This window comes from Vulpes lagopus, chromosome 24 (assembly GCF_018345385.1).
Source record: "Vulpes lagopus strain Blue_001 chromosome 24, ASM1834538v1, whole genome shotgun sequence".
In the NCBI taxonomy this organism is placed as follows: domain Eukaryota; kingdom Metazoa; phylum Chordata; class Mammalia; order Carnivora; family Canidae; genus Vulpes; species Vulpes lagopus.
In genome coordinates this window covers 38,573,421-38,588,147 of record NC_054847.1, presented here as the reverse complement: position 1 = coordinate 38,588,147, position 14,727 = coordinate 38,573,421, and the positions used below count along the sequence as shown (strand labels likewise).

Sequence of the window (14,727 nt, the reverse complement as noted above, 5' to 3'; positions counted from 1 at the left end):
TCAGTTAGAACCTTGGTCTTACTATCTTTTTTTTCTTGCTTGGGTCTCTCCTTTTGAAAGTGTCTTTCAGCTTTGTCTGACACAACTTTCTCTCTAAATCCTCGTGCTTCCTGGGAAGGAATGTTTGCTTAGGAATGATAGCTGTCAAAAAAAAAAAAAAAAAAAAGGAATGATAGCTGTCTGGCCCTCTGTGCTTTTTGTGCCCAAATGCAGCCCTGGAGAGCTGGGATTGGAGGAATAGGAATAACACAAGGAGGTTGCACAAGGTTAAACTATAGCGTAAGTGTCGTCTTCTCATTGGTGCTGCTTTCCCTTCTTGTAAAGTCCTCTCTGTACCCTCATCCCTTCTTCACTTTTTTCTCATCCTTTCTAAAAATTATTTCTTGAGAGAAGGTCTGAGACCTCATCATGTTGAATTGTAATAGCTCCTCGCTGATGATGACATTTCCCAAGATGGAGGCTGATTGGGGATACGTGGAAAAGTGGGTTTGTGACTGAGCCTTTTTCCAGGGATGTAGGCCTTTACCCCTCATGGTAATAATGTTTCTTGACTAAGGTCTGCAGCATTGAAGCTACATGTTCATCCTAGGGTCCCCAAGTTTATTTGAGATTAGCTCCCTTTTTAAAAGACAAACCTGTTAACATCCATTGAAGGATGTCAACTCTAGGCTTCAAACATCAACCTGTGGCCTTGGATTCAAAGTGAAAAGGGTGGGGAATACTCTTAGAACCCTTCATCATGGACCATTATAGGTCATTGTCTCCACCTCCTAACACAGCTCAGTTCTCAAACATAGAGAAGAACACTAAAATCTGTTTTGGCAGAACAATGAATGTTTATCTCTATTTTATGATGTTTTTCGTGGTTTGGTGTGTATCTTGTGTTCATTCATTCATGCATGCACTTAATCACTTCTTGAGCTTCTTCCATGTCAGGCACCACACACACGCACACACACGCACATACACACAAAGCATACTTTGTCATATTTTCATAAAATTTGTTTAAACTTTGTTGTTTCTGTGGTTGTCTATCTTGAGCAGGCCTTCTTAACATTCCGTTGAGTATAGAAGAAACAATAACCAACATTGGAATGAAGCTCAAATTAATTTCTTTGTATTGTAGAATAAGAATTTGTTTTCATCTGGAAGATGTGCTGCTCTCATTTAATTGATGAAACAATACCCTCATAGGTCACAAACCTGTTTATTGGCATATTTAACTGACGCTATTTTGAGGTTCCAGACCCTCCCAAAGAAACGGTAGTTGTCATCTTAAAAAACACACAATTGGCTGCCAAAAGGGGGAAAAAATAATGTTGAGACGGGATGTGATCCGTTAGAAATCCTTAGTAATCACGAATTTGATGCGCTAGCAGCAGAAATCAAAATAATTTCGTTATATCTGTTTAAGGTTTAAAATAACTAGAAATAATAATTGATAGAAATTAAAGGTCATGTTAAGAAGAACATGACCTTTAATTTCTGACTCACATTCAACAAATAAAAGCTTGGAAACAAACTGGTTAGGTGTTTGGAACATATTATAGAATTGTGATGCACTTAACATCCACAGTCGTCTGTGCCAATCCCGAGCCTGGTGATGAGGCCAAGTCCCACGTGAATAAGTAACATAAGGAATGTAACCAGGAAGAAGTCAGGTTTCACCTGGACCAAATTTTATGCAATTAAGTGTTTCAAGAGATCTTTAGCCAGGTGTAACTTAATCAGTTTAAGGCATTCTCAGCTAGGGCCAAGGTACTCAGAATGTTGGCAGTGGGCATTCCTGTGATAGACCACGTTGAAAGTAATAGCAAACATACAGTGTCTGCTTGCTTCGTGCCAAGAGCAAGAGAAATGCAGGTGTAAAAATAAAAAGAAGTATTTGGAGCCAGAGGCTAGTACACATAGACGGAACTATATTAACACTTGACTTGAATGCTTTAAGGAGTAATATGGTGCTTTTTATCAATTTAGTGTCCTGGTATTTAGGCCTGGGTCTGGTTTCACTACTAAATGCCAGCGTAATTCACAGCAGATTACTTCACTTCTCTCCGACATTAGTCCTATTTAACGGAAAGTATTGATACCTGCTGCTGCTTTGCTCAGCTTCTTGCCTGGAAGACAGATGAATGGTCCTCCCATAGCAGTGCACAAGAGCCTCCTTTGTGGGCCCCCCCCCCTGACTGCGATCACCTTGTGTTCTTCACTTTAGGCAAAACAGCATTCTCAGCCACCTGGCTGCTAAATGGCCAGGGCGTAGATATAAGGGATCCAGGATTCACAAAGCTGGGTTTTGGTAGGAGTCCTTGAACACCCTGGAGAGAATTCTTAGCTATTAAGAGATAATGTTGTGGAATGGTGGTTACAGCTCAAACTCTGAAACAAAACTACATGATTTTGCCCAATGTGCCATTTAACTAGCTCTGTGACTTTGAGCGAGTTACTTTACATCACTCTTAGATTCCTTATTTATAAAATGGAGATGATAATAAGACAGCAGTTTTAGTGTACAAAATGAGTGTATGTACCTTTTTTTTTTTTTTCTTCTGGAATGGTGTCTGGCATGTCCTCAGTAAAGTGTTAGCTATTTTTATCTTTGTCATGATTTTTGTCATGCCAAGTGTGACAAGAGCTTGGGGCTGGCAGGCATTGGGACCAGGTCCTTTTTCGCTTCTGGAGAGTGTTAAGCTATGACACCATAATAAATGACTTCTTTTCTTTTGTTTCCAATTGGTAACTCCCTGCATGTATCACTAAGCTGGTTGTAGGATAATATGTGAAAATAACTTAAAATTTCAAACATTCACTGTCTACGTATCTATAGATCTATTGTATCAGAGCAGAGTAAGCCCAATCATACCTCTCCTGGCTGTTTTGCTGTCTCAGGTTTGCAATGATAACGCACTGAAAACCTTTCTAAAATAACAGGATACCATGTACACTTAAATTACAATAATATTATCGTACAATTATTAGTAATTGTTAGTGCTTTTTTTAAAAAAAATGAAGCAGGAGGATTTTTTCTTTCTCCCTTGTAAATTTTTATGCATGTCAAAGGCTACATGGCGTCATTTTATTTTAAGGGTTTGAAATTTGATTAGGGATTTGAAAAATATACTACAGCTAGCTAAATTAAAAAAAAATAATATCCTTGCCTTTTTATTTGAAGAAAAGAAAGACCAAGGTAGAGCTGCCTGCCCATAAAGAACACCAGGTTTTTCATAGCTCCTGGGGGGGGGGGGGGGCCTGCATGCAGGATGTGCTCACTTAATAATAGGTCCAGTTCACTTTTTCACGGTGTAGTCCACGACCTTGCTGCAAACTGGGTGCTCTCTTAGGGAAATGCATTGCCTGCAGGCTGCCCATCTCTGCATGCCTACTCCATTCTGGAGCCTGATCTCTTACGGATCACTCAAGACCCTTCTTCTTCTTGCTTTCTTTTGGGTCTTTGTGATGTCTTCTGGTTATAGAATTTGGTCGGTAAAGATACAAACAATGAAGGGAATCAAAACCCTTACAATTTTACTACTTTTTAACACAGAAAAGGAAATTTGGTGACTGAGAAGAAAACTCTTGGCTGTACTTATAGGACCTGCTTGTCTTGCTTCTGATTTAATGTAGTGGTCTGATCATGAACAAGTCATCAAAACTCAGATCATATTTAGAAGAGCAGAAAAATTATATGTGATATTTGTGATGGGATGTATGGATGGATGTTCAAAGTGATTTGCGTTCTAAATATATTACATCCTCGGGACACGTGGGCAGCTCAGTCGGTTAAGCGTCTGACTCTTGATTTTGGCTCAGGTCATAATCTCAGAGTCGTAAGATCGAGCCCCATGTCGGGCTCTGCACTGAGCATGGGGCCTGCTTAAGATTTTCTCTCTTCCTCTTCCTCTGCCCCTAGTCCTGACCCTTGGCTTGGGCTCTCACTCTCTAAAAATAAATAAACAAAATATTTTTAAAAATATATACTCAAGAATTTCTTTTGGGGGATCATATACATGTTCTTTTTGTGATGCAGTATGGCAGAGTGAAGACAGGTAATTGCTTGTTAGTGGAAAAAAATAGGTTTATCATATGCAGTAATGGCACATTTTATACATGTTTAGATAATTGTGGGTTTTTTTTTTTTTCAGACTACCAATGTATTTTGTGAAAAAAAAAAAACCTTCTTACTAGGAGTTATTTAGGGCATTTAAAATTATTTGGTTAATTCCTATAAAAGCTTCAGGTGATTTAGATGGTCATAAAAGCTTCACAATTTCAATAGCCTACACCTCTGAAATTTTCCATTTATGATTAAATATCCATCAGTTTGCCAATATACTACAGACACTTATGTGTTATCTCTAGGTAGATTTCATATCTAGATAAATTTTTCTATTTATATGACAATAATGCACGTTGGCCTTTAGCCATCACCTGGAAATGAAGTAGGATTTTCTACCATTAGTAAATATTCTTTGACTTGATATATCTACTGTACTGAGAATATATCAGGTGAATAATTTTTATTCCTGGGGTTTGCTGTTGGTTTTCATTCTTTGCACTCTTGGATTATTTACTGTCTGACTGTTATATGCCCTTGAGCGTTATTAACTGCCTTTAAACCTTATAATAACTTACTCAACTCTGTTACTTGAATCTGTTTATTAACCTTTTATGCCATTTTACTGCCCATTAGAATATTTAAGTTATAAAGTTAAAAAAGACTTTAGAAAGTAGAGTGCCAAGAGGACTGGATGCAAAGTCAAGGGCCCTGGGCTCTGTCCAGGCCCTTGGGTAAGTCCATTAACCTCTTTCTTTGCTCATTTGTAAAATAAGGTTGAAAGCATTCGAGCTTTAAAAATATGACGCCAAGAGGCAGGACAGAGGGCAGCAGGTGGAAAAGTAGCATGAAAAAGAGAAAGGAGCATCTGTAAAGAAGTCATATAAAAAAGATTTAAAAAGAAAAAGTAATAAAAATGAAGTGAGAGTAGAATAGAGGGACCCAATTACCAATAATGTGAAAACACATGATCAGAAAAAACTTAAACATCTGTTCAACTTTTATCGTCTAGAAAAAGTGATCACACCATGTCTAACTATAATTCCTTTGCCAAAGACACTAGGGGCCAAGGACAAAATTGCAGTTGAAGAATTTCTTTTGCTTCCTACACATCCAGAAACCTAGAGTCACAGATACTCTTGCCTCGTGTTCCACTTGGTACAATTTGCAGGAATTTTGGCAGATGGTTATAAAAGGACTTTAAAAAATATGTCGTAGTACAAGGAACTCTAAACATGATAAATAAAACTCAAACCTAAATGTTCTACTCTTCGGTAGCATCAACATTTATTAACACGAGCTGTATGCTAGGGTAGGGATACCCAGAAGTTGCCTCTCCAACCAGTCCACCAAAAGAGTTCTTGCTTTTGCACCCTAAATGGAATATCTAGTCTTAAATGAGCTGGCATCCTTGTCATAGCTGCTGTAATAGAGGGTGACACAGAGGGCCCAGGAGGGCTCTTCACAGACAAGCATGATTCGAGACCAGTGCTTCCAACAAAACTTTCTGCCGTAGCGGGAAGGTTCTTTGTTGATGATATCCAATATGGTAGCCAGTGACCGCATACGGCTGTTGAGCACGTGAAATGTGCCTAGTGTGACTGAGGGAAAGGATATGTAGCTTCATGTAACTTTAACTAAGGTTAATTCAAATAACTACATACTACTAATGGCTCCTGTACTGGATAGCCCCATTCTAGACACTTTAAAAAATAACTATAAGCAGTGACTAGCACTTACAACAAGATGCAAATACTACTACCATTTACTGAGTGCCTACAACAGATTAAGAATTATGCTTGGCAGGTATTATCTCTAATGCTCACAAAAAGGATAGCCTTGTTTCACGAATGAGAGAACCAAGGCTCACAATAGCACCAGCCAGCTCACAATTAATTGTGAGAGCTGGAACTTGAACCCAGTTGGTCTGGCTCCAGAGCTGGATAATCTCCGCTGATAGGTGCAGTCTTTTTCCATACTCTCTGAAAGACTACCTCTTTTAAGTACATCCTCCCCCTGCTTTATGGATCAGTCAGTGATATACCTTTAACGTGGTCACGTGGCACGATGACAGTGTCCAAATTAACTCTTTTGAATGTGGAGGTATCCCTACCCCTGAGCCCTTCTTTTCCCGTCCCTTTCCAACAATATTGCAAGAGTTGAGGGTCCAGCCCAGTTGCTCGAGTAGTGAGCTGATCCACCTCCAAGTACTTTTCCCCATTAGATGCTGGGAAGCACCAAAGCGTATGCCTAGCTTTGTGAACGTCACAGCATGCTCTCAATGCTTGACATTTGAGTGTTTCTCCATCATAGTCTAGAATATTTCTAAAATCTGCCAATGTCTAAACTACTAAGTGAGCCTTGCTAGCACTTGGGCATCTGGGGCGTAAGCCTGCTTTTGTTATTTTTCACCCCCCATGGAGCATCCAGCAACTCTCTTTAAGAGGCTGAAAGTCTCAACTACAATATTCCAGTTGGTCTGAACTGAAATTCTATATTTGGGTGGTTCTTGCAGAATCACAAAGGGGGAGTAATGGTTGGGAATGCTGAAGGTGCATCGTACAACCTGGTAGTCATCGCTCAGCCCCACTCAGTTACACACCTCGTGACACATGATCTGTGGCCACTTCTCTTCATCCCTTTAGAGCTTAGCTTCCCACTTGAGGAAGCAAGTAACATTAATACGGATTGGTTTTACTAAGAACATACCTTATCACGTCTTATTTTCCTAAAAGGTAATTATGAAACCCCCGTAAGATTATTTCTATAAACTGTGGTCAGAGTAGAGCCTTGCGTTGATAGTTTAAAATATCTCTTTTTGCCTTTTCAGAGCAGGGGATTTTTTTTTTTTATAGCAAGATTATGGACTCTGATGACCATTTAAGTCCTGCCCTTACCACTTGATTGGTTTTTTTTTTTTCATTTTTAAAGTTTTTATTTAAATTTCAGTTAGTTAACATACAGTGTAATATTAGTTTCAGGTATGCAATTTAGTGATTCAAAACTTCCATACACCATTTGGTTCTCATCACAACAATTTCACTCTAAATCTCCTTTACCCATTTCTCGCATCCCACCCACCTGATTAATTGTTAATGTAGGAAAGGTGGCTTAACTTTCCTGAGTCGCATTTGTTCAGTTAATAAAAACAATAGCAGCACATTAACCCTATTGTCTGATGCATTTTTTAAATGCTTAATACGTACTCTTCTGGTTGTTTCATTTTATTCTCATAGGAACTTTGCGTAGCAGGGTCCGTCATTCCCATTTTACAGATAGGAATCTGGAGACCAAAGAGGTTTAAAGGAACAGGTTTAAGGTTGTCTAACTGGCAAATGGTGGAACTTGTAGTCATGCCCAGGCTGGTTTGGGCGGATCCATTTGATCTATGATACTTAGGCCCCATGAAATAGAAATGAGGCTATTAATAATAACCATCTTCTATGACCCTTAGGAAAATCAGAAGTAACATATATAGAGTTCCTAGCACAAAAGCTATTTTCCACAAGAGGCCCTAACCAAATGGTTCATTGTTATTTTTTAAATATTATAAGTGAAACTGATCTGCCAAGGCAGATAAAAATGAGAACACCATGGGGAAAGGTAGGATACACATTCTGCTCCCTTCAGTGTGAATGTTTGCTTGGTTTTCTTCTTTTCTAATAGGCAGAGGTTCTATTTAAAAGAAGGTATAGTATTATTTCTTTGAGCAAAGGATAATCAGGACCACTGGATGAAACAGCTAACGTAATATAGCAATACTTCTCAAGATACAACAAAAACTAAATATGTAAAATGAAATTAAAAAAATTTTATCAGTTCAGGGTTTCTTGTTATCTGGAGAAACTTTTTAAACTCTGAATCTGTATATGTATGATTTTGTTTTAAATTCAGAATTGGAAAAGATAATGGTGGTAAATTCGGACATAAACTATGCTTTGCTGTTAGTTCCCCATAAAGTTTTTATTCAACAAACAGTTCACCAAAAGAGCCGTAGCCTGTGAGCTTTGGCCAAGTTTCCCCATTTCCAATTTTGTGACAAAACTTTCACCCTTCTTTGGTTACTCTTGTAGGGGGAATCAGAATGCCAAAAGACACCTTGATCTAAGCTACCTTATCAGAGAAAAACTTAAGTGTAGATTTTTATTTCCCTTTAGACTTTTCCTCATGTTTCATAGTGGGGTCACTTCAATACACAGAACTAGAATTGGGGATTTTTATTTTACTTTTCACTGGACTGATTTTTTGGTGTTAGTCATTAAAATGACTCCAACTATTTGAAGATATCTGGGATGTTTGTCATTGTTCTGTTAAATAAAAAACTATTTTAGTTAACAAATATTTAAGTCGTGGTTCCAATTACCTAAAATAGTAATAATTAAAATTAATTGGATATGAGCTTTTCTTCTTAAATTTAGTGTCTCTATTAAGTACATTATTGAAACCCATACTTTGAAGTCTTTTGATTGAGAAATTGGCAAAATAGTTGACTGAAGTAAAAATAGTGAAGCAGCTTCCTAGTTATCCAGGTTACTAAAGATGAAAATATTAAGGATGAACTGAAGTTCGAACGTTATGATCAATCTGCTTTCATAAATAACATCTTAAACCTGCACCACCCTTTTTAAAGACAGTAACCTAAACTAAGAGAAATTGATAGTTGTGTAATGATGGGCAAGTTGCAAATCTTGAGCGATTGCTTTGACTATTCCATTTTTGAATTTCTTGTAATTAACATGTGAGAGGAGCTGAACTGATAACTAATTTCTCTAATTCCTTCTGCTTTTAAAATGGTAGGGGCGTCTGGCTGACTCGGTCAGTAGAACATGTGACTCTTGAACTTGGAGTTTTGAGTTCGAGGCCCATGTTGGGTGTAGAGATTTCTTAAAAATAAAATCATAAAAAAGTATATTAGTTCTATGTAAGGTTTATTTATATAAACAGTTATATAGGGTGCTTACCTTAAAAATAACTTGTGAAGTAGGAAAGATGAAGTACATAAAAGGAAAGAGAATAACATTTTACCTGATGTGTAAATTTATAGTATAAGCAAAAATTATAAGTTATGCAGAATTTGCCTTTTTTTTCTATAAACAATGGTCTGTTTTTTGTTAATAAGATTTTCATCTAATTTAATTGTCTTCATTTGACCACAACACTGGAAAAATAGAAATTATATAGTATACTATATCCTAAAAATCTTATAACCCCATAGATACTCTTTATGCAAGTGGTAATTACAAATTTGGGATAAGTGATCTTATTCTCAGATCTTTGAGCTTGATCATAATTCATAGTCCAGGTAGCTACCTTGTACATTGGCCGAATCACCAAAGACTTGTCCTTATCTCCCAGAAGAAATATCAACTAATTCTGTCCACTGGGGGGTGGGGGGGGCGGGGGAGTGGACCCTGTTAGGTGCCATCAAATGGTATTAACATAATAATGTACATGTTTAAAGATAATGTAGTAGAGCATAATTAAAATTATGCTATATATTTTCCTAGGAGAACTTATTTCAATTGTTTAAAAATATCAAATGATTTAATAATATGGGTCAAAGTTTATTTTCAGCTTTATAGTAAATGTACTGATTTCTGAAGTTTGGCGATAGCACATAGTACCCTTAGCTTGTGTTAATACCAACTGGCCAAGTAGCTGTCAGGCTAAAAGCCTAGACCACAGATATATTGTAGTGGGTGGAATAGCTATGTTGCGCTCATTTTGTCATTAGAATGAGATGATCTAATTTTCAGTTTCCTCTTTTTCTAGACAGTAATGTTTCTTTCATGTTTTTAGCCTACTCTCAAGACCTTCTTTAAATACATTCAGTAGTATTTCCCTAACTGTTGCTTAGTCGTATAGTTCTCAAGAAAATCCTGGGCTTTGCGTGATAGGACTTTAAAGGGTATTGATGTGTTTGGAGATTCCTGGCTAAGGTTTATTCTTTTTCCTTAAAGATGCTTGCAAAGATGTCTCCCTTCTTGTAAGCCCCGTGGCAATAGAAGCAAGTAGGCATTTATATATTTAAAATATGAGGATAATTAAAAAATGAAATGTAGTCTATGAAATGTGGGGTCTGTATCCCTCCATGAGTGAAGAAAATGCCATGTTTTCTAATGTGTGCCTGGGTTCTTCTGGTTTGTTTTTGTTTTGTTCATTCTCCAGGACCTCCCAATTTTCAAGGGCACTGTGGGGCATATGTCGCATTTATTTGATGTATGTATGTGTATGCATATTTTCCCACATCTGTCTCTGTGGACCTATCCTTTGTGAAATCCTAAACCTTGTATTAATGCTTAGTTTGTGATTCATGGTGTTCTGAGAACAATTATATAATTTTTCTTAGGGTGTTTATTCGATGTGCATGGTAAAAAAAAATGGGAGTATTTTTTGGTAACTCTGCAGTTGCCTTTTTATTGGTGAATTTCTCTTTCTTTTACTGTGACCTGTGAATATCACTGTAGGCTCACTGCCAATTTTGTGAGCCGCTGCCTGCTTTAAAATGGAGGCAGGAAGGTATCCATTTTCATCAAGAGGATGACAGTGTTTCAGTCTCTCCGACCATCTGGAGAGAGGAACTTTTGGAGCAAAAGAAAATAGGGATTTGAAAAAATTATATTTAGCAGAAAAGGCAAGGGGGGGAAACCAATTAAAGTTAAACTATACCTTATGAATTTATGCTTTTCTACTATGCTGTCTTCTTTAGAGGAAACATAAACAAGAAAATACACAGGCTATTTTTATAAGGGACTGGTTCCCCCAGTCTCAAGAGTATTAGTAAGCGAATGTTCAGTAAAGTAGGATTTTGGCACACTTTTTTTAAGTTTATTGCACACACAAATATAATAAGAACTATAAAGAAGTGCTCCCCCCCCTCCTGTGTACGTACTGATTGTTGGTGGTCTATGTAGATCTGGGCTTTTAATGGCCTTTTTCATGCATCTCTGCAAAAAGCTGACACTATGGGAATTTAATATTCCAAGATGTATTTGTCACTTTCTGTGGTCTGGATAGTGCATTCGTTTTCTCTGTGTCTTTCTCTCAGAAATGAACATTTTAATTGAAAGATGAAGTAAAAAGAAGAGGGTTGATGCGTGCCCTTCTGTTTGCACCTTTCATGTGCTCAGAGGCCATATAGGTTTAAAAAAAAAAAAAAGATGCTTGGACAGGACAGCCCTATGGGTATTATATAATATATTTAACTAGATGTAATTTGCAGTATTCTTGCCTGAGACTGGAAAATATCCGCCCACCCCTGAACCCCCCCTGCTGGTTTTCCAGTCACACCAATATACTCAGCATTTTTGTTGTTGTTTTTTGTTCTTCTGTATTCTGAAAGGGGCAGTGTTCTAGGGTTTGATCAGATTTGGAAAGGGCATGGTAGGAATTTAGCATTTTGTGCCTGCTTCTTATAAAGTAATGGACCTTGAGGTGCTTTGGTCAATGCAGCCAGCAAAACTAAATTGTCTCTCCTTCCTCAGGTTTATGCTCCATCAGCAAGCACTGCCGACTACAATAGGGACTCGCCAGGCTACCCTTCCTCGAAACCAGCAGCCAGCACTTTCCCTAGCTCCTTCTTCATGCAGGGTAAGATGCGGCCACTTCTGCGGGGAAATCCAGTAGACAGAGTCTCCCTGGGTCTTCTCAGGTCATATATGGGGGGAAAGACTGCTGAACGGATAAGAAGTGGAATATGAGGCCAGGGGAGAACATGAAGGTCATGCCCTTTTTAGGCATCAGATTCATTAAAAATTAATCAGTTAATTAAAACTTTACTCAGACTTATTTTTTTAAATCAAAGCCCCTTGAGCAATGATGAGTTAACATCAAACTGGTTGACTTCCTTTGGAACTGACGCTTCTTGGGGGACTGTCTTCCATGACAGATCATTTCGGCTCCTTCTCTCCCCAAGAAGAACGTGTGTATTTTTAGAAGTGTTTGGGTTCAGTGTGTATTTTGAGCATCCTGGATTTAGCCAACTGAGAACAAATTGTCCTTATGTATAACTTCATATAAAAATTTCAGCCACTTACTAATTTATAGGTAAGAACAAGAGTCCCATTTAAAATGAAGTAATCTATCTCAGGACCGGAATATTATTTCATTACACAGCAAAAGCTCCACGTCGGCATGCTTATTGCTTTAGGGTAAAAGACCCAGCTTTTGTCCCAGACAAATTTTGAAAATTACAGTTTCACAGTGAATGAAATATATTTATTCTTTTAATTGTGCCATGTATTTAATTGAATGTACATGGATGTGCGCCTCCCCACCTCCATCCCGAGCTTACAATCTGGCCAATGGTAGCACGGTTCCTTTCTGCTGCGTGGAGAAGGCTGGAATAGTAGAAAGACAACAGCTGCTTGTTACAATAGACTGTCCAGAGGATGCACCTAAGACTTCCTCCTGGATAAGCCTGTGGCACTTACTGTCAAAATATGATGGTCTTGTTGCCAGGCTAATACTCTGAAATTTAGACGTGGGATTTACCAAGAACTCCTGTACCTGTATGCAGAACTTTGAACTCTTTTGCCTGGGTGTGAAAACCTCTTTTGAGTGTGCCTTGGCCAAGTGCCATGGGATTTCCTTCTGATAATCTAGGAAGGGCCATGTCATGGGAAAGGGAGCACCCTTGGAGCAGCAAGCAACTGGGGAGCAGCTTGGTGTCTCACTTAGCTTGCAGCAGACATACTCAAAATCATCCTGATTAAAAGGGACTTATTTTCTTGCCCTTCAGAGTATTAGCTTTTTCCAGTTGCTAGTTCACATGTGAAATTCCATGGAAAATCTATAAAATTGAATCAAATGGGTCTCGCAGGAATGGAGACAATTTGTTCTGCACATAATAGAGCTCAGGTTCATAAGAGTCCTTTATCTTTGTGACCTGTCCTAGGTGGAACTCACAAAGGGACCCAGCAGGGTATGTCACTTGAGGGCATCCTGGGCCATGACAAAAGGCTTATCATACCCTTTAGCTGTAAACAGCAGCCACTTGGGCATCAGCTCCCTTCTTTTGCAACCAGTCAGAGGCACTATGCTAGCGGTGCTTATGGAGATTGTCAATTCAAGGATTCATCACGCAAAGCAGATTTTCACTGAGAAAATTGACAGGATAGATTTCTTCTATCTGCTTTCAGGAAGGTGCTTGCTTAAACTGTGCACACCATGTGGGAGGTCAGGTAGATTAAAACAGTAGGCTGTTCTCCACAGCAGACCACACAGAATATGGGGAACAAACTTGCTTTTCTGCATATGAATACCCAGAAAAGCAAAAAAAAAAAATCGGGTTGACATTTATGATGAGCACAATTAATTTGCACACATCTAATTCCATTCTCTCAAAACAACATTATGCCAAGATCATGGGATGTGATAAATATTAATTTACTGTGAAAAGCATAATTTATGTAAAGTATGTATTTTTATAAGTCTGCATTGAGTAGAGTGTTCTGTGTTAACAAATCCTAAATGTATTTCCATATAGTGCATCATGTTGTCAGAATGTTTCAGGAGACTCTCATTCAATGATACATATTCTTAATTTGTTTGTCATAGATGCCAACTATTTGAAATGTTAGGGCCTTAATTTCATATTTGAATTTAAGGTGACATCTAAACTTCCACAATTTGAAGACTAAGTCTTAAGTACATGAATAATAACTTTTTGAAAGTCCTATGTTTTCCCATCATGATCACAGAAACAGAACCTCATGATCCTGTTTCACATCAGCTTCTTTAGTGATGGGTGCATAGTGCCCTGAAGATTCAGGTCTTTAAAAATCATATGGTTTGGGTGAAAGATATTCAGAGACTGTCAGTCTGAATATTTTAAAGTCACTGCCATGTGACCTCTTATTTTTCACTTGAATTTCCATCTTCTAATTAAAACTCTTAAGTTTTCGAAATCACGGACAAGATTTTTTTTTTTTTTTTGAGAAACCTATTGATCATTCCTCCCTGTCCTAAAACTATTCCAGTTTTTGGAATTCTAACTCCTAGATTTAAAAGCTCAGTGAAAAAAAAAGCTTTGTGGTATATAGTGTCGGATTTAACTTGCCCATTGCCTAAATTTTCAAAACGCCTTTATTACATGATATATACAGTGAAAATAATCTTATTTTCAAGGAGGCAGTACCTGCTGTGCTGTGAACACCTAGCTGATGGCATGTTATTCAACTGGTGTTCAGTAATTTCTATTAAACTACTGAAAGAAGGGAAAATTTGAATTCAGCAACAACACAGATTCCCACCCACCCACCCCACCCCTACCAACCACCTTTGTTTTAAGAAACCCAAACCAAACATCAGTGATCCCTAATAGTAACTTCTAGGCCAATAGACTCAGAGAAGAAAAAGAATCTATAAAAATGTTTTTAATATGACAGTAACAAAAGATTAGCTTAATATCCAAAGGTATTCATATAAGGTCCACATCATTTTAAGCTTCTTTTTAACTTATATTAACTTATAGTTTTATAAAATCCAGACCCTCTCAAAATTTCTCCAGTGTAATATCTACCTTACGATATGTGTGCATCCTTTCAGTTGCTACCAGAGGCTTAAGACACTATAGGACTACGCACCAAAAAAAAAAAAAAATAGAAGTTAAGAAAACTCAGAACTACATATCTGAGACTACTGTTCCCTATAAATCATAACATAATTTCAAC

General features: G+C 37.7%; 1 protein-coding gene across 22 annotated transcripts in view; it reads left to right on the top strand.

Moving 5' to 3' along the window:
* The window catches only part of TCF4 (transcription factor 4), a 355,096-nt gene that overhangs the window by 292,049 nt on the left and 48,320 nt on the right, over window positions 1-14,727 (top strand). For all 22 annotated transcript variants that reach the window (XM_041739369.1, XM_041739349.1, XM_041739357.1 and 19 more), the window contains one exon: window positions 11,539-11,644. In XM_041739369.1, coding sequence (XP_041595303.1) covers window positions 11,539-11,644 — 106 coding nt within the window. The remainder of the gene's footprint in view (window positions 1-11,538; window positions 11,645-14,727) is intronic.